We start from the raw sequence: 21381 nt of genomic DNA on the forward strand, positions 1-21381 counted from the left end.
ATTTTGTTCTTAAAATTGGAATAGAAAAAGAACCACATCGAATTTTCAAAAAATCGCTTCGAGGTGCACACCCCCATGCTACAAACGAATTTTGTACCAAATTTCGTGAAAATCTGCCGAAAGGTCTATGCGCGTCACAGAGATCCTGACAGACAGAGATCCGTACAGAGAGACTTTCTGCTTTATTATTAGTAAAGATTATATGATTTGTTCCTGTTAAGTTTTAGTGCAGAATATTTTTCAGATTGCCATAAAACGTCATCTGCCAAATTTAAAGGATAACCGTAAGTGCTAAGTGGGGGAAAAAATACGAAAATTTGTAACTATTCTCTCGTGGCAATTGTTTACAACCAGTTGAGTAGTCGAGTTCAGTTTTTTTCTTTTGATATGCCTCAAATACTTTTTATGCAATGTTTTGCTTTTCAACAATTTATAAATAAGTAATCTTTCTCGGATGATTACGCCGTCAAATGGGGGACAAATGAACTAATTATTTACATACATTTTTATACTACTATTTGTATAAGAAATATTTAGGGCTCAAAGTTAAGAATTTGCTGACCTGATGAAAGTACTTTACTTCTTTGATTTGTTAAACTAAAAATTTCTTCGAAAATCATTTGTTATGCTATTTTTGTTAAATTTATCTGTCATGTACAGGAAACCGTTTAAATGAAAGTACCCTGCAAATTAATTGTTGATTTTTTTTTTTTTTTTTGAAATACGCATTTTGCTTTCCTAATGTACATTATTTAGTATTAGTTGCAAAAAGATGCAAACAGTGAGCTATCTTCACTAAAAACTTAATTTTATCCTACGCGTGACAGCTCTATATTTGATTGAAAAAGTAATATTTGCATAATGTAATGAACAAGATTATTATTATGTTTTGTTAATTACTAATTTTGAAATGAAAAATAGAGCTGTTACGTTTAGTTTCAAAAGTAATGTTTACATAATGTAGTGGCGTACCCAGGGGAGACACTCCGGGTGGTAATTTGTGGTGTTACCCCCCCCCCCTTCCACAGACGAAAAAGAAAAAAATATGAAATCATGAAATTCATACACTTTTCAGAAACAACTACATTTAACGAAATTTTAAGTAGGCTAATGTACAAAAAACAAAAGTGGCGACTTTTTAAGACTATAAATTTGAAACTTTTACGGGGGGTAAACCCCCGGACAATTTTTAAATTTATACAGGGTGGCGACAGGAACTGTGAAAAAAAGTTCCCTGACTTTTCCCTGATTTCCCTGATTAAGTTCACTAAATTTCCCTGATTTACGTTACCAATAATAATGGTTTTCTTTCTTTACTCTATTTGAAATCCATTGTATGTTTGTATTAAATGCAGTATTTTAAACGTTTTAAGTTGTGTAAAGTTGTTGAACTAAAGTATTTTAAAAAGATGCTACTTTTTTAATAAAATGGTTAAAAAAAAAAAAAAAAAAACAAGACAATTTTTTTTGGAAGGAAAGAAAAATTAACAAAACAGTATATTAAATTTTTATATACATGGAAAGATTATAGATAATTCAAAAAAAAAATAATAATAAATAAAAATAAATAAATAAATAAAAATAAAAAATACTTTACTTCCAGAAACCACTTAGCATAAGAATTTTAAGAAACTATTAGAATTACTCTTAAAAACATATGTGTATTTATGATAGAACTAAAAAGTAATTGAAATTATTTTGAACTAAATTTTCAAACAGTATAATAATTGTTGCAAGAACAACAAGTAATAGTGAAAGAATAGAAGTAATGTAGTTATTCTTATCTAACTAATTGTCATATTTATGCAAAACAGATGAAACCATTTGACATCCATTCATAGGAAGCTTTTCTCTAATCAAGAATATAGGTTTTATTGAATGAATACAGCATTTTAACAATAAAAAAATAAAAATATTTCCTTAAGTTCACAAGTTAACTCTATTTTAAATGATTTCAGTTTGTAACGAAAAAAAAATCTTAGATTGCTTTTGTAACAAACAACTTTGAATGCAAGAAAAAAAAAAGCAATTAAATAATATCAAAATATATAAAAGAATACAACTTGGTTATAAAATTAAAAAATTACTGAAGTCTGAAGAAAAGAAAACCTTTATAATCTGCGGTGACAACAAATAGTATAACGGCAAAAAACAAAGTTTTTTTAATTGAAAGTTATATTTTAGCAATTAAATTAAAAACCCAAAGAAGTAAAAACTTTTAAGCTTTTATAGTATTAAATCAAAAACCAAAGATTTCTTAATGAAATCGTGATTACAGTACTTAATTACTTCGAGACAATGGAATAAAGCCAGCGAAGCTAAGGCATTAATGAAGACTTCCTCTTTGCCTGTATGGTTGTTTATTTTACGTGGCATTGAAAGCGTAAAAGGAAATTTCAAGCAAGGAAAAATAAACAACCTAACAGACACAGAAGCAATCTTAATAAGTTCATCCTGTGGTTAATAAGTAAGATTCAATACTTTGACGTTGAGGAAAAAAGATGCACAAATATGCGGCAGTGTATAATCGCACCTCATTAAATTTACTTTTTCGAAAAGATAATTGGCCGAAAATGCGTAGGGAATTAGAGTATTTAATTTTGTAAAGCAAAAAAAAAAAAAAAAAAAATTCTTCATAAAATTAATTTTCCCTGATTTTTTGTTATTTTTTCAAAATTCCCTGATATTTCCCTGATTAATAAAGTTCCCTGACTTTTCCCTGATCTCCCTGATTTCCCTGATCTGTCGTCACCCTGTTATAGTTTTAAAGATGCATTTTAGCTTCATATTTTTCAAAAATTTGCTATTCCACTTAGGGTGTCACACCACAGACGGGTGACACTCGGGGCGTACCGCTTCCCCCCCCCTCGTAGTGACGCCACTGCATAATGCAATGAACAAGATTTTTTTCGCTATAATTATTACAACTTTTGAAACGAAATATAGAGCTGTCACGTGCAGAAAAAATTGTTTTGCCTGGAATGGCCATCCTTTCGCTGAGACAGGTTGTTTATCGATGTTATTATGATAAACGATGCTTCAGAAATCTATAAGTTTTTAAAATTATTGTTAATAACTATCGACATTATTAAAAAACAGCGAATGAATTTGACGATGATATTTAAATCTTTAGATTGGAAGAGAGGAAGTGTACGAGAAATAAAACGTCAAATGAAAAATAGTCTAATGATCATAGTATATTGTAACAAATCTGTTTGTTGCAGATTGTTACCAGAAAGGAAAAATTATTAGTTTCCAGCATTATTGTTCAAAAGATAAGAATAGTTAATCATTTGAAGTTTTATTTCTAGTTGCAAGTAAAACAACGTGTATGATCTTTTGCCCCCCCTCCCAAATATATATATAGCAAAGTTATAGAAAAGCGCATTGCAAGTAATATAAGACGAATAATCGTTTAAAAATTGAAACTTTTTTTTCGTTGAAAATGAAGGTCGACTCCTTTTGACTAATCTGTACTTTATGTGTTTATTTTTGTTTTGAAATTTAGATCGTTTAATTTTCAGCATGTGAACAAATTCGTTAATTCTTGATGTTTTATCAGCATAAATAGTGTTAAATCTAGGAGTGTTTTTCAGGACGCGAAAACACACCTCGACATATTTTAGAGAAGTGAAATTCATTTTGTAGGACTGACATATACGAAGACAATAATAAAGTGATTAATTCTATTCAATTATTAAATGGAAAAAGGCAGAGAAAAAAGAAACCGGTACTAATATTTGGAGTGTTTGACATTTTGCATTAAAACGAGCTGATGTAAATCAAATGACTTTCTTTTACTCCAATTTAATGTCATTTTCCCATTATTGATATTTTTAATGTGATTCAATCGTTTACTCTCTAAATATCACCAACAGTGGCCAAATTGAAACCAGATTTAAAAAAAAACCGCGACCAAAGGACTGGCGATATATTGCCAAGAGTCCGCCAAATTGTAATACCACTTGAGTTTACATCGAAATTAACAATTATTTTCCACCAAAAAGGGGCAAAAGACCCCCTTAAAAACACCCGAATGTAACCAAAAGAGAAGGTGCATAACTAGACCCCACTAGGAGTCAAGGTATGATCGGGTGAAAATTGCTTCTACTCTTCTACATTTGAACGAAGCCATTGCCTGTTTGTTGATATTTTGATACTTAAAATTGTAAACCTTGACATTTCAGTGGATGAAACCTGAACTCCAGTAGGTAGCGTTCATTGTTGACAGTTAAGTTACCGTATCGAGTTCCGCCTTGTCACAATAAAGCCTTTTCCTGCATGTTAAGCATTACCAAAACATATTATCAAACCATCATGCAGTGGCGCGAGTTTCATTGTTGAAACACGCGCGTTACTCCATCATCGGCTATTATATATATATGAGGATGACATGAGAAATGTGTATTTATTTGGAAATTTTAGTCTATATTTTCGGGAAGTAAAATCAATCCACTCTGTAAAAAATTCCTTTTTCAATCGATCATTAATTTTAAACTCAGAAAAGTGAGGCGGCAGTTGCCCACCTTGCAACCTCCCCGTACGCGCAGCCTATAATTGAGAGTGCGTTCTATAGGTCACTAGATTTTGCAGAGAAATAATCAAAATAAATATGTGTTACTCTCTTTATTTTAACAATGATGTGAAAAATATTTTCATTAATAATTCTGTTATTTCAAATGTAGTTAAAATACATAAGAGACACCAACAAGACGCAATTTATCAAATGAACTACTGTCAAGTTCCCCCTACTCTCCCTCCATTTTTTTTTTTTTTTTTTTGATAATTTTGCTTTATTAAAGTTCGTACATTGCAATCCTACTGAAGCATAAAAAGATTGCAGTACTTTTTAAATAATATTTATAAAATTAGGAAATATTAGTCACAATGAAAGGGATTCGAGAAAAAAAAATCTAATTAAGAAAATTGTTTTTATTTTTTTAATTTCATTCTTTTATTCCTTTTTAAAAATTAAATCTTTACTAACCTGTCAAGAATGCAACTAAAATTTATAATTCGAAAATGAAGTTTTTATTTCTAATTTGAGTAGGTTATGCATTCTGTCATTTTTATTTCAAAGAAAGGTTTTTGCATATAATAATCAAAATCATTTTAAATGTATGGGTCAGTACTTACTCAATTTCCTTAATGTAAAAATAAGTTAGCTACAGTGGCACCAGACCATGCCATAAAAGTTTTTGTCACCTACTCCAAATAACAATAGCATCTCGCTGCAATGCATCAGACATCATTTTAAGTATGACTTTTATCAACCCAGAGGGCGCTGTTGCAGTTATCGATATGATGATGGCGGATCATTTTCCTTAGTAGCCATGACAACGCTTAGGACAATCGTGGATCTCGGGACAATGCACCAGTTTCCCTCAGGCTGAATAAAACTTTTTTGTTTAATAATCTCTTAAGTATGCAAGGCTAAAAATCGTTTTATTTAAAAATAATTGGTATTTTCTCAACCAACCGGAAAATAAATTTCTTCAAGGGTAAGCTAGATTACGTCATAAGATACTGCTACTCAAATAGAGGTGTTTAGATCGTAATTTCAAAGAAAACTCTTGTTATATCTGTTAAAATTATTTTCTAAGATGTTCTGCTCACAACAAAAATGACTTTCGGTTGCAACTGCGCGACTAAAGTTGATTGTTCTGGAAAACCGTTCCTAGAACTGTTAGTTGAAGATATTAATTCTTATTTAAAAAGCAATATTTTTATAGCACATTCTAAAATTAAATGAATAAACAAATAAGTTAATAATGCATCAAATTACCTACTCTATTAAAATAAGTGAAAAAGTGGCATTTACAAAATGTCGCACGCATAGAATGAAAGAAACACTTTTCAAATTATCACTAGAGCACGAATTATACTTACAATGACATCATGCAAATTTGCTTGGAAATAAGACCTAAACAATTCTAAAATGTGCTCTAAAAATGTGTTATTCATGCAAATAAAAGTTTTCACTTCTGAATAAATATACCAAAGGCTTTTCTATTCTTGAATTTTCTATATTTTTGAGGACAATGCTGCACAAAAAGTAGTAAGCGCAACGATAGGATGCTCAAGATATCAGGTGACTAGTAAACAAGAAGTTCCATCTAGAACTATACGAGCCTACTTTCCCATATACCCATACTACTTTCTAGTACCTGATCGATATTCTCAAAAATAGCTAAAATCGCAAATTGTTTCAAACATATTTTTGCTAAAATCTAGGAATAAAGTATTCCTCACACATCTAAAAAAATTAGATGCGTAAAAAAAAGCAGCACCTTTTAAACGAAGCAGCTAATACACTTTTCTCCCCTTAAAAAAATTCTTTATGAGCTTTCAAAACGAAAAAATAATAATTAAAATTAATAAGCTTATTAAAATAAATACATCATATCAAAAAAAAAAAAAAAAAAATCGTTTCTTTTTCCCCTGTTGCCAAAAATAATTTTTTAAATGAATTTTTATTGTTTTTATTTATTTTGGCACTTACCAAAATAAATAAAAACAATAAAATGTCAACTTAAAGAAATACTTTTCATTGTCAAAAAAAAAAAAAAAAAAAAAAAAAAAAAAAATCGTCTGCGCATATCGTTATGTAGAAACATAAAGGATTTCGAGTTTATTCGCCGAAAACTGAATACCTAAATTAAAACTTTAGCGTGAAAATAAAAACAAATCATATCAACAATAATTATTTCAGTGAAAACCATAGCTGCGGAGTCGGAGTCAATCTCATTTTGGGATAAAGGAGTCGGAGACGAATATCCAAGAATCGGAGTCAGTCATTTGTCCTCCGTGTATAAATTTTTTCCAAAGCTACGAAGTCGGGGAGTCGGAGTCCGATTAATTGTCGGGTACAGGAGTCGGAGTCAGGTGCCTCTAAATTCTCGGAGTCGGAGTCTGGAGTTTGGCGTCAAGAGCTATTTCCAACAAAATTTGTTTGAAATAAATCCGCCTTCAACTACGGAATCTATACATTGACTTTCAGTTTCCCCGTAGGCGCTAATGTTAAGTTTTTTTGAACTGTTCAAAGTTGAACAAAAAATAGTTCAAATCAAAAAGTGAAATATGAGAATGAGGTGTCCTTGCCGAGATCTTTCGAACAAAAAAAAGTTTGTTCGAATCGGACTATTCATTCAAAAGTTATTAGGGGGGGGGGACAGACAGACAGACCGACGGACCGACAGACAGACCGACAGACATTTTTCCCCATCTCAATACCCTACTTTCCAATTTTTAATTTTTTGATATTTATTTAATTATTTTATTTTTTTTTGATTTTTTTTGAGCAATCATGATTGCTTATTGTTCTCATTTGACCGTTTTTGGTGTCCGTGCCTTTTTCAACTTGGACCAGAAGCCTTTGCAGCACCACCGCCCACCGTCCTCTGCTCGCGGCGCGGCGCGGCTGCTCCGGTTTTGAGCTATCCGCTTCTCCTGGTCGGAGGCGTCCATGTCCTACACACACGCACGTTCACACATACACGACTTCACACACATACACTCACACACGCCTACGTGCATACACACAGGTCTACGCACACACACAACTATGCACAAGTAACCGCCAAGGAGGAGAGGCAGACTTGGGGGGGGGGGGGGGGCAGGAGCCGTTTCTAGAAACAATAACTCCAATGAGTAGGGTCCTGTCTCAGTTCGTGATTGCGAAAAACATAATTTGAATTCAAAATTTCAGAATTCAAATTAATTTTTTTTTCGCGACATTTTTAAGATGCATTAAGCCTTCTTTCATGCTTTTTTCTTCTTTTTCTGACTTTTACTGGGAAAATAGGCTAAAAATGAAAGCGCAGAGGATCTTTGGAAGTGGCGTGAAGTGACAGTTCAGGATGTTAACAAGAAGTTCCGTCTAGAACTAGACGAGCCTACTTTCCCGTATACCCATACTACTTTCTAGTACCTGATCAATATTCTCAAAAATAGCTAAAATCGCAATTTTTTTCAAACATATTTTTTTTAATATTTTAAGCTGATTTCTAGGAATAAAATATTCCTTACTTTTCTTCAAAAAAACGAACAAATAAAATAGCAGCACCTTTTAAACAAAGCAGCTAATACACTTCTTTCCATTAAAAATTTTTTTTAACAGCTTTCAAAACGAAAAAATAATAATAGGTTCATTAAAATAAATACATCATATAAAAAAAAATCGTTTATTTTCCCCGTTGCCGAAAATAATTTTTTAAACGAATTAATGCACTTACCAAAATAAAAAAAAAAAAAACAATAAAATGTTAACTTAAAGAAATAATTTTCATTGTCAAAAAAAAAAAAAAAAAATCGTCTGCGCATATTTTTCGAGTTTATTCACCGAAAACTAAATACCTAAATTAAAACTTTAGCGTGAAAATAAAAACAAATCATATCAACAATAATTATTTCACAGTTAAAACCACAGCAGCGGAGTCGGAGTCGGAGTCAATCTCATTTTGGGATAAAAGAGTCGGAGTCGAATATCCAAGAATCGGAGTCAGTCATTTGTCCTCCGTGTATAAATGTTTGCCAAAGCTACGAAGTCAGAGTCGAAGTCGGGGAGTCGGAGTCCGATTAATTGTCGGGAACAGGAGTCGGTGTCAGGTCCCCCTAAATTCTCGGAGTCGGAGTCGGGAGTAGGTCGTCAAGAGCTATTTCCAACAAAGTTTGTTTGAAGTAAATCCGCCTTCAAGTACGGAATCTACATTGACTTTCAGTTTCCCCGTAGGCGCTAATGTTAAGGGATTTGAACTGTTCAAAATTGAACGGAAAATTGTTCAAATCAAAAAGATATCTTATATACAAATTTTTCATCAAAAGATTTTTCCTACAAAGTTTGTTTGAAGCAAATTCGCCACACAGTTCGGAATTGCTTTGAATTTCCCCGTAGGCGCTAATGTTAAGTTTTTTTGAACTGTTTAAAATTGAACAAAAAATAGTTCAAATCAAAAAGTGAAATATGGGAATGAGGTGTCCTCGCCGAGATCTTTCGAACAAAAAAAAGTTTGTTCGAATCGGACTATTCATTCAAAAGTTATTAGGGGGGGACAGACAGACAGACCGACAGACAGACCGACAGACAGACAGACAGACAGACAGACAGACAGACAGACAGACCGACAGACAGACAGACAGACCGACAGACAGACCGACAGACATTTTTCCCCATCTCAATACCCTACTTTCCAATTTTTAATTTTTCAATATTTATTTAATTATTTTATTTATTTTTGACTTTTTTTTGTTTTTCACGATATTTTTAAGATGCATTAAGCCTTCTTTCATGCTTTTTTCTTCTTTTTCTGACTTTTACTGGGAAAGTAGGCTAAAAACAGGTTTAAAAAAAAATATATATATATATTAATTTGAATTTTTGGCATCTTGAATTCAAATTATGTTTTTCGCAATCAGGAGCGTGTGTGTGTATGAATGCGCGTGTGTGTTTCTGTAGGTGCATGTGTGTGGGAGCGTATGTATGCATGTGTGTGCGTGTTGTGTATGCAGTGCTGTGTATGTACGCGCTTGTGTAGGCGTTCGTGTGTGTGTGTGTATGTAGGCATATGTGTTTGTATCTGTGTGCAGGCATGAATGTGTGTATGTGTGTGTAGGAGTGTGTGTTTGTATCTGTGCGCAGGCATGAGAGTGTGTAGGATATGGACGCAACCTGGAGACCGTTTTCGCAAGAGGAGCAGCATCGTGAGGCCGGTCGACGCGACGGTGGAGCTGGCAGAGGGTGCTGGCGGGAAAATAAAATGATAGGAATTCAAAACAGTCAAATGAGAACAATAAGCAATCGTGATTGCTCAAAAAAAAAGGAAAAAAAATCCGTTTTTATGCAATGGGGTTGTTTTCTTCCGTCAAAAGTACTACTTTTAGTCACTGAAATTGATAGAATGGGCAAATACAAAAAAAAAAAAAAAAAGTCACGTTCCTAGCATTATTTATAATGCACTGGTAATACATCCAGTAGAATGGAATTTATTTCCAATACATCAGTTACAAAATAAGATTACGAATTTAGAAAAAAAAATGGCAAACGATAAATAAAAAAATTTATGTAGTAATATTATGCTTATTACTTTAAAATGGCTGGTATTCGTAAAAAACCCCAAACACCTCTCGAAATTTGAATTTTTTCCTCGCAGTAGCGGTAAATTGGTTTGAAATGTCTCTAAATTAGTTAATCTATTCCATTCTGTAGTAAAGTGCTTGATAAAATGCTTCAAATATAAAAACTGGTCCGAAAACAAGGCAAGAAAAGGTCAACTGGTAAAGTTGACAAAGCGTGATCGGAGATTTACAGTTAAAAAAATTATGAAAAATACACATGAGAGTGCTGTAAAGGTTTCTGCAGAGTTAAATGAAACTTTTTACATTTAATTTTCACCTAAAATTGTTCACCAAATTCTCTGATTAGCTAGATTAAATGGGACCTCTTCCCGCAGAAATTTTCTTGATCGTGCGAAAATCAGAAAGCTTAACGTTTTTCGTCGCAAAATCAATGATAAATAAGCTCAAAATGTTTTAGCATTACTTCTTACTTACAGATGAAGAAAAAATCAACATTTTTGGTTAAATTGTTGTATAATTGTGATTAGAAGAAAATATTAGGAATTTAATCTTAAGAACTGAGTTTGACCAGTTAATCAGGACTGTGAAGGTGTTCTAGTGTGAGGGTGCATATCAGCATCATGACTTTATAGTTTGGAATTTTTTGATGAAATAATGAATAATGCTGTTCATTTAAATATTTTTAAAACCAATTTTAAACTGTTAGCCAAAAATTTGGTTATCGGAAACAACTTTGTTTTTTATCAAGATAACGATAAGAAGCACACGGTTTTCAACGTTTGCGTCTAGTGCCTCAAAAATTGTCCTAAAGTTTAGAAAATATCCCTTCAATCTCCAGATTTAAACTTAATGTAACATATTTAGAGATATCTGGAGGCTAATTTACGAAAATACGGCTTTGAAACGAAAATAGAGCTAGAAACAGTAAGACTCGAAGTGTAGTTGAGCACTTATTCAGAAATTACGCAAAAAAAAGAAAGAAAAAAGAATGAAATCTATTCCCAGACGCTTAAAAGGTGTTGTTGATACTGTATGATATTCTACTAAATAATAACTTAATAAAGTTAGATTATTCAATAATATATAGACATTTTTTAAAGTGTACGAAGACTTTTGTGAGATAAAATTTCTTCACTTTTTGGTTTTTGATTTTTAAAAAAATAGGTTTAATTATTTTTTTTAAAACATTTCATGTAGTTTTGTTGAAAAATGATCATAGATCTTATAAATAAATACCTATTCCGAAATATTAATTCTAACTAATGGATAGAGTCCTATTTCATTGAAAGTCGTAGGTGTACGAACACTTTTGGGAGCCACTGTATATAGATCAGTCATATTATTATCAGTTACAATTATTTTATTTGTTAACAAATAGAAACTGGCAAAAAATAACATTTTAAATCATTGCTTTTAATTTCTTTGTCGGCAAACAATGAATTCGGTTACTAATCGCTGAATAAAGGCTTAACCGTATTTAAAATCTGCTTTAAAAAGCGTTAATATTCGAATTCTATATAACATGGAAGTTCCAAACACGTTCTATCCAACGCTGGGAAAAATTATTTTGGTGCTAAATTTCATAATTTTTAAATAAATTTTCAATGAAAAAATCGCGAAAAACTCTTTAGAGGTTTTTAACTAATATCTTCGTTAATTAATGTCATCCGAAGACGTAACCTAGCTAAGAACACTCTCGATCAACTCTCCTTTCGAATAAATTTTTTCTCTCTCGAAATCGGCTCTCTCGTTTAGTCGCTAGAGTGCCACAGACAGATACACACACAGACACGTCAAACTTATAACCCCCTTCCTTTCTGTGTCGGGGGTTCAAAATAACATGGAGCGACGAAAAACTTCTCTTTTCAAAACGTTTAATTTTTAATTAATTTTTTTAAATATCCGATTTTTCAAATAAGGCGTGGTCTTTATGACGTCACTAGCGATAAACTTAGGCGCGTACTCCACTGGCGCGCTGAATGTTCACGCTTGCTCTCTATCGCGGTTCCAGGTTATGGTAGTTCAGAAGCGAATCAAATATTGCTCTCTGCGCTAATAGCATCAATGATTGGCATTTCATCACTTGTGATGTCATGTGCAGAGGCGTAAAAAATGAAACTGAATCTGCGAACCGATTAAAGTAATTGTTAAAAAATCTTAAACTTTGTCAAATTATTAAAAAAATGTTTAAATGTAAGCATTTAACATTTTTTTATTTTTACATTTTAACATTATTTTTGAGTCATGCTCTTTCAGAAAAAATGCTTTTAAAATTTCAGAAACGATCCTATTATCACTATAGATATACTCTCTTCAATTTTACCTAAGCTATATGTCGCACCATGCTGTTGATGTAGCGTTGTGATGAGGATAGAGAGGTGTTTTTTAGCAGACTTAAAAGTTTCGGAAGGTGCTGCAATATGCTGTCCCCTGTAGTAGGAAGAGCATAATCTCTTATTTTAGAAAGTATTTATATTTTTGCTTCAAGATCATTTATTAGACTCAAAATGTTGTTGTTATCATTTTCGTTTTAGCTGAATAAGTCTTTATAATGGAAATAACTCTACGTATATTGCTGGTAACAGAAATTAGTAACTGAAGAAAAAAATAAAAAACAAACAGCAAGCATTAATCTGAATTTTGACGTCTTTTGAATTCAAATTATATTTTTCTCAATCACGAATTGCGATAGGAACCTAGTCGTTGAGTTTCTTGCTTCTACAAACGGAATGGTATAAAAATGGCCATGAAATTTGCACCCGTCATATTATGGCTGGTGATTTTCTAGAATGAGTATCGCGAGGCATATCCATAAATGATCTCATGTGACCCCTGGGTACAAACTAACATTTGAAAAGTGGGCAAATTCACCCTTTGTGTAGCAAACTCGTCACGTTTGACGGTCAGGGCTGCCCACAGTGTGTGTGTGGGGGGGGGGGGGAAGGTTATGGCGTAAGTTGGCGCCATCAAAAAAAATTGTGGGGGGGGGGGGATTTATGTATTTATATATTTTAAATTTATTTTTTGATTTATTTTTTTGTTAAATTATTTTAATTAAATTATTTTAATTTTTATTTATATTTATTTTATTTACATTTCATTTATTTATTTAGTTTGTATGTGTGTGTATGTCATTAAAAGTCAGAAGAACTTTTCTGATAAAGTAATAAAAATAAATAATAAATATATAAATAAATGAATGGCAAAATATTAAATATATATATATATATATATATATATATATATATATATATATATATATATATAATAAAAAAAGAGAGATAAAAAATAAAAAATTGAAAGAGGGTAGAAAAAAATGGGGGGGGGGGGGGGATTTGCGCCATTGAACTCGGGGAGGGGATGGGCACCCCTGTTGATGATACCACTGTCTAACCTTAACAAAATAACTTTCGGTTGAATAGCTTAATGCAGTAGGTACTTACTTACAAATATTTTCCCAAAGTATCCAACTTTCTTAAATGTTCCAGTGAAGATATAGATTAAAAGAAGAACGCACATAAGCTGTGAAAACCTCGCTGCTTTCACTCACAGCTCCCATCAATGACACAACTTATCGCTACACATCGTTCTTCATTTATTTCCCGACACGAGTTCAAAGGCTTGCAAGAATCCGTGTTTTACAGCTCGTTCGTTTATCGATGGAACTAATTGCAACAATAGGTGGAAGAAGAAGAAAGCAGAAAAGGATATCCTGGCGTTGAGAAACCTAGTGAATTACTTTTGGGTTTCCGGTTTCGGAAAATATCGGCATAGAGTTGGATCTTTTTTTTTTCGAGGGAGAGGGGGGGGGGGGATGAGTTAGGCAGAGCGTTGTTGTGTATCCATCGTGAAGTCTTTTTGGGAAGTGTCAGAGCATTAATAAGTTTATTGCCATGAATATTTATTGAGTATATGTTGAAAGAGTTGTTTGAGGGATGCGGGCATTCTGAGAAATTTCCCTTTTTTTTGTTTGTTTTGAATAAGGTTTCTGTGCGCATTTTAGCTTAGCTTCCGTATGATAAATAGGAAAAAAAAACACTTAAACAGATTTCATGTCTCGTAAAATATAGCTCAAAACACAAAAAAGAAGAGAAAAATAAAAATGAAGATTTAGGATGAGAAAATTTGATCTCAATTGTCAGTCCGTGTGTCAACCAGTTCACAGGTAAGTTTTGGGAGAGTAACTAGTCTCGTTGACACAAAGTATTTTTTCTTGGAAATATCTTGGCCAGAATACCGTGTTCTCATGTGACAATTTTGATTTGAAGTTCTTCGTTCAACTTTGAACAGCTCAAAAAAGAGCTTTTAAGGGAAATTTGAATGCTACGTAAAACAAACTTCTTCATGACGTAGTCTTACGAAAACTGGACGAAAACTTATGACGTAGGACATGAGCAAAGCTTACATGATGTGGCCACTAGCTTTGTCAGTTTTTTCTTTTATAAATTTAGAGCCGCTACAAAAATAGGGCAATGTGGGGCAGAGTGAAATACTTAAGACAACTTACTTTTTTCAAAATGAACCAGTTAGAAATTTGTTCTGAAAGTTACGGTGCGTAAAGAAAGAACAATATATGTTAGAATGAAACTTGCATTGAAGCATTTTTTTTTTTTTTGGCTGTTAATTTGTACCTCCAAAAAAAGGTGGAAAATGTTCACTCCTTTTTATCATGGGGCAAAGCGAAAATAAAACATTTTTTTAATGAGATATCTCAAATTCGATTATTAAAGATTTTTTTGATCAAATAAATGAGTAAATAAAAAAAATGAATGAATACATGAAAAGGAAATGAAACAATAAACGAATGCTTAACTACATAAAAAAGTTAAAAAACGAGAAAAATAAATCAGTAAATAAAATAGTGAATGAATGAATAAAATAATAATAAATGAATACGTCAGTTATTTAATAAAAGATTGGACAAGTTAAGAAAATGAACTACTTTACTTTGTTCCATCCACTTTGCTCCGCCTAAACTTCACTAACTGTACGAAAAATATAAAATACAAATAGGTTTAATTTTCGCAAGTAAATAATGTAATGAATATTAATGGATCTCAATTCATATGTAAAATGTTAATAATAAGAACTTTATCATTTAACAACAATTTTGACTTACAGCAAAATATTACAATATGAGAATCAATTTTTGAAAATTGCCCGCATTAATATTTTTTAATTTTTAGTGGTATTTTTTTTCTTTACTGGAGTAGACAACATATGAAATAACACAGTTGAAATATTAATAGACAGGTAAAATCAGAGTAAATATTTCACCACTTCTTTGCCCCACATTCCACTACTTATTTTGAGGGGCCTTACATCACTGAATTCTCTATTTTTGAAGTCGTAAGTTTAACAACTACAACTTCCGAGCTGTTACTTAACAATCATTATGAAAAGTTCAATTTTGCAACGTTATAACCAGGGGTGTCCACTGCCCTCCTCACAAAACGTCGTCGGCGCCCACTATTTAAATGCTACGAAGCACCCCTCCAAGAATGTGACCTCTCAAAATAAAATGAAAACCTTGTAAAAATTACCTACCGTCTGAAAACTTCAGCGAACCCCTACTTGCGGGCCCTCCTGTCATAACTTTTAAATGATTTCACTGGCTGCTGCGGCACGTCATTAGATTTTTTTGATATAATAATGTTTAAAGAATACTGCTGTGGCGTACATCAGATAGCACATAACCTAACTTTGCCCCCGAACCTTAAGGTCCTCTTGGTTCAGTAGTTAAATCACTGGGTTAGCATCACAAAGGTCACATCAGATCACGGCTAGCTTCAGATCACGTCCGGGTCACCATTGTGCGGCGTACGGATCATCATGACGTGGATGACGTGGAAGATTGTCCGGGTCAGGATTTGAACCACGGACCTTTGTGATGCTGACCCATTGTTTTAACCACAGAACCAAAATTATCTCAAGGTTCTTGGCAAAGTTAGGTTATGTGCTCTCTGATGTACGCCACATTGTTTGGAATTTTGGGGAAACATTTCAATAGCTATGAGTCTTGCAATTTTCCCAACTGTTAGCAACGTTTTGAAGCCAAAGACTAAGTTCTAATGCATTTGAGCGTTTTTGATATTAACAGAACAAACTAAAATTCCCTGTTTGGAGGATAATGTTTAAGTTTTAAATAAACGCCAAGCAGTTCCTGTAACCACGCTGTGGATCAAGCTACAAGCTTAAACTATCAGTGCCTAAGAGGATATACTACAAGTTGCTATGCTTTCAACGTACCTACTATTATATAATAGGAGGTCACAGCAGTACCCTCTTCTAGGCGAGCAAAAGCAAGCCAAGTCGAGTCAAACAAAAGCACTATCGAAAATCATTTTCTTAAAGCAACTCACAGCACTTTTAACTCTCTGCAACTTCGGTGTGAATAAAACTATAAGCCTAAAATTTTAGTGACTAAGAAAACGTGTGATAGCGATCATTATTAGAGAAATTCGTTCCACTTATACTATTATTATTGCCAACCGAAGCTTTTGAATTATATTATTGACAGATGATTTCACTGACAGGATCATCAAAAATCTAAGGCGATAGCAAATAAGCTTGGAATTTTGAATCGAGTAAGTATTTAGCATTTAATGGAAAGAAAAATTGAAACATTCCGAAATTTTAGTCACGTGATGTTGTTTTACAGCTGCTTTCCATAATTGCCTATAGTTGTCAATAAGTTATCCGACAGATGGTGCTCTCTCGCTATCAAGTAGGAAATTCTTCATTAATGAATCGGAACTTGCCATTGTTACAAATAATAACAAGTACAAGATGTACAGAAAATAGCAACGCCGTAAAATTTGACGAATGCACCGATGTGTAAAATATCAAGATAGACTGTTTTGAAACTATTTTAGCTTTTTTAAGGTGTGGGCAATCTTCGATTGCTGGGATTCTTGGCAACTTTTCTCATTGTCGCCAATTTTTCTCCAAATCTAAAAACCAGCTTAATCGCAGTCGAATACGTGACTTTCATCCTTTATTTTAAGAACTAGGTAAATCCATTATTCTTGAATTTTTTCACATTTGATTCAGTGATGAGCAACGAGATGTAAGTGGCAAAACCAAAAATTTAGAGATAACCAGTACATACGGTAGGGGAGCCTTTCCTCTGTCTTAGTGCAAGAGTTGCTCTATTAGGTACTAGTAGAATAATTAGTTTCTGTTATGCAGCGTGATTTAGAAAAACTTCAACTTCAGAAAAGCGAAATCCTACCTAGTACCTTATCTTTAAACGTGTTTTACTCAAAACTTGAAAATATCCACTTACATCCCTTTGCTTCTCACTGCCTCATTTTAGGATTTGGCGGGATATTCATATTCCGGTCAACAGTCACGAACTATTCCAAAATTTGCAGCATCGAAACTGTTAAAATATGCTTTAAATATTGTATTTAATTATAATTCATGCTTTCATGAAATATTAATCAAATAATAAACGCACAGAATTTTTAGTAGGGCATACGGTAAAATTTTTTTTTCCAAGAATCCACCAAAGAGAGATATTCCTTTTCTGATAAGCTAAGTTTTCTTTCAAAAGAAATGTAGAGGAAAAATATCGCATTCCCGTATTCTAAAAAGAGATGGAAAGAAAATTGAATAAAACTATTGCTATGTACGTATGTAATGCTTAAACATAGGTTGCACCTCTTTGAAAAGGAATACGAGGCATGCATAACTTGTTTAGCAATTCCTTGTTTGTGTGAGGCGTCTTACTGTGTTAAGCGCAGAACTTGGGACAGGTAATGTCTGTTCTCTTACTTCATAAAAAATGAAAAAATAGGGTTGTCAAAAAGTCTGTGTGTACAGTAACTTGTAAAGTTAAAAAAAAAAAAAAAAAAAAAAAAAACTTTCCATTCAGTCTTCTGCAGTCATGTGCTATTCCAAATTCTGTAACTTCAAAATTTCTAGAATGTGTTGTTTCTGTTGTAATTATTGATAGTTTATGGTTTAGTGAACTAGTTTAGTAGGAAATCCAATTAAAATAAAAAAACATTTCTCGCAGTTAATGACTGCCTCATGGAAGAGAATTATTCTATAATTAGTAAGCCTAAATATTTCTGCAACCGAAATGTTTTAAACAAGGAAGTAACTTTGTTTTGGCTTTTAAATGCCTAATATTTCTAAAAATTTCTATGCTAAAAATTTCTAGAATATGTTACTTCTGTTGTACTCATTGATGATTTCGTGAAATATCAATTTAATGGTATACACTAGCAAAGTTTTTAGTAGGAATTCCTCTTAAAATAAAAATCATTTCTCGAAGTTTACGACTGCCTCCTGGAAAAGAATTTCTCTAATTGGTAAACTTAATCTTTCTCTAAAGCAAATGTTTTAAATATTTGGCTTTTAAATAATTTTTTCTAAAAAAAGTGGTATTAAAAAAGTTGAGGCATTTTTTTCTGTGATGTGAGATAGGTTAAAAATTTTGTGTTCTGGGAAGACATATTCGAATACAATGAAATGCCACTGTTTCAACTAAGGTAGCGCTTCAACAACACCTGCAGATTTATAATGTGTTGCTGTTACTATCATTCTACAATGCTTTTCGTAGCAAAAAAAAAGCTGTTCCTTTTCTTTGTTACGCTAAACGTCTTTTGTTTAAAAAAACAAACGAAAAGATTTTTTTTCTGTGGAGTTGAACAATTTGAAAATATTGTATTCTGAATAGAGATTTGAAAACATTAATTAAATCAATTGATATGTCTGTTGCTTTTAAACAGAGCTTTAGTTGAGGGCCCAAAACTTGCCTAGCAATTCCTTGTGAGACGTCTTACTGCGTTAAGAGTGGAACTTGGGATAGGAAATGACTGTTTTCTCACCCAGGATATGAAAAAATGGAAAAGATAAAGTTGCATAAAAAATGTGTATAGTAACCTTTGCAGTAAAAGGGTTGCAAAATTATTAGTCTTATGTTTTTTAGAAAAAAAAAAAGGTTCATTTTCTTGCAGGCAGTCATATGCTATTCCAAATTCGGTAGCTTCAAAATTTCTAGAATGTGTTGCTTTTGCTGTACTCATTGATAATTTACGGTTTCGTCAACTATCAAATAAGTAGTATACACTAGCGCAGTTTTTAGAAGGAAATACATTTAAAATAAAAATAAGTTCTCAAAGTTTACGACTGCCTCATGGAAAAGAATTATTCTCGTATTGGTAAACTTAATATTTATCTAATAGAAATGTTTCAAACTGCGTAGAAACTATTTCATTTTTTACTTCGAAATTTTTTTTTCTTAAAAAACCTAGTTATAAATACAGTTCAGGTATTTTTTTGTGTGATGCGAGACAGCAAAACTGCTGTGTTCCGAATAGAGATTGGAAAAAAATGAAAAGTTTCTATTTAAATTGATGAAGCGCTTCTACAATACCTTAGATCTGTAAGGTGTTGCTGTGAAAGGGGCTCTACAATGCTCGCAGAAAGAAATTGTTGTTTAGAAGCCAAAAAAAATTTTAAAAAAGGTCTTTTCTTTAAAAAAACAAAAGAAGGAATTTTGTTCTGGTGTGTTGGACCGTTTGAAAATATTGTATACTGATTAGAGATTTGAAAGCATTAAAAGAAACTGTTGGTATGTACTAGTATGTGGCATTTAACAGAGTTTTTAGTAGAGACCCCGAAAGTTGCCTAGCAATCCCTTGTGAGACGTCTTACTGTGTTAAGCTTGGAACTTGGGATAGGCATTGTCTGTTTTTTCACTTAGAATTAAATAAAAATAAATGAGAAAAATAGGGCTGCATAAAACATGTTTATCCGAAACTGTACTATAAGGTGTTAGCATACTTATTTATACTGCGGTTTTTTTTTCAAATAAAAATGATTCATTTTCCTGCCAGCAGTCATGTGCTATTCAAAATTCTCTAGCATCAAAATTTCTAGAATGTGTTGCTTCTGTTTTACTTATTGATAGTTCACGGATTCGTGAAATGTCAATAAAATAGTATACACTAGCACAGTTTTTAGTAGGGAATCCTGTTAAAATAAAAATCATTTCTAGATGTTTACGACTGCCTCATGGAAAAGAATTATTCTCGTATTGGTAAAACTAATATTTATCTAATAGAAATCTTTCAAACTACGTAGAAACTATTTCATTTTTTGCTTCGAAATTTCTTTTCCTCAAAAAACCTAGTTATTATTACAGTTCAGGTATTTTTTTGTGTGATGCGAGACAGAGCAAAACTGCTGTGTTCCGAATAGAGATTGGAATAAAATGAAAAGTTTCTATTTAAATTGATGAAGCTCTTCTACAATACCTTAGATCTGTAAGGTGTTGCTGTGAAAGGGGCTCTACAATGCTTGCAGAAAGAAATTGTTGTTTAGAAGCCAAAAATTTTTTTAAAAAAGGTCTTTTCTTTAAAAAAACAAAAGAAGGAATTTTGTTCTATTGTGTTGGACCGTTTGAAAATATTGTATACTGATTAGAGATTTGAAAGCATTAAAAGAAACTGTTGGTATGTACTAGTATGTGGCATTTAACAGAGCTTTTAGTAGAGACCCCGAAAGTTGCCTAGCAATCCCTTGTGAGACGTCTTACTGTGTTAAGCGTGGAACTTGGGATAGGCATTGTCTGTTTTCTCACTTAGAATTAAATAAAAATAAATGAGAAAAAATAGGGCTGCATAAAACATGTGTATCCGAAACTGTACCATAAGGTGTTAGCATACTTATTTATACTGCGTTTTTTTTTTTCTTTCAAATAAAAATGATTCACTTTCCTGGCAGCAGTCATGTGCTGTTCAAAATTCTGAAGCATCAAAATTTCTAGAATGTGTTGCTTCTGTTTTACTTACTGATAGTTCACGGATTCTTGAATTATCAATTGAATAGTATACACTTGCACAGTTTTTAATAGGGAATCCCGTTAAAATAAAAATCATTTCTAGAAGTTTACGACTTCCTCATTTAAAAGAATTATTCTCTAATTGTTAAACTTAATATTTTTCTAACCGAAAAGTTTCAAATAACTAAGAAACTGGTTCTTTTTCTTTTTTGGGGCTTCCAAATGTCTTTTCCTAAAAATAAATATAGTTGAGGTATTTTCTGTGTGATGTGAGACAAGTTAAAAATCTTGTCTTCTGAATAGAGATTCGAATAAAATTAAATGACGCTATTGCCATGGATTTATCGCTTTATTAATACTTACAGTGTTATAATGTGTTGCTGTGAAGGTGTTTCTACAATGCTCTCAGTAGCGAAGTAAACTGTAATTTTTTTTTTTTTTTGGTCTTATACACTAGTAGTTTTTAAGTAAGGAATACCATTAAGATATAGTTGTCGAATTGTGATCGT

At 32.4% G+C, this 21381-nt stretch overlaps 1 protein-coding gene across 3 annotated transcripts in view; it reads right to left on the minus strand.

Moving 5' to 3' along the window:
- The window catches only part of LOC129222554 (uncharacterized), a 35351-nt gene extending 21726 nt beyond the window's left edge, over nt 1-13625 (minus strand). The window contains exon 1 of one of the 3 annotated variants that reach the window (XM_054857068.1): nt 13518-13625. Coding sequence is in view for 1 of the 3 variants with exons in the window: in XM_054857067.1 (XP_054713042.1) it covers nt 13522-13593 (72 nt within the window). In the remaining 2 variants the exon portion in view is untranslated. Of the gene's footprint in view, nt 1-5136; nt 5216-13517 lie in introns of those variants that run through there. The other 2 variants (XM_054857067.1, XM_054857069.1) reach the window with 2 other exon arrangements.
- Nucleotides 13626-21381: the final 7756 nt, after the last annotated feature.

This window comes from Uloborus diversus, chromosome 5, assembly GCF_026930045.1.
Source record: "Uloborus diversus isolate 005 chromosome 5, Udiv.v.3.1, whole genome shotgun sequence".
NCBI classification, from domain to species: domain Eukaryota; kingdom Metazoa; phylum Arthropoda; class Arachnida; order Araneae; family Uloboridae; genus Uloborus; species Uloborus diversus.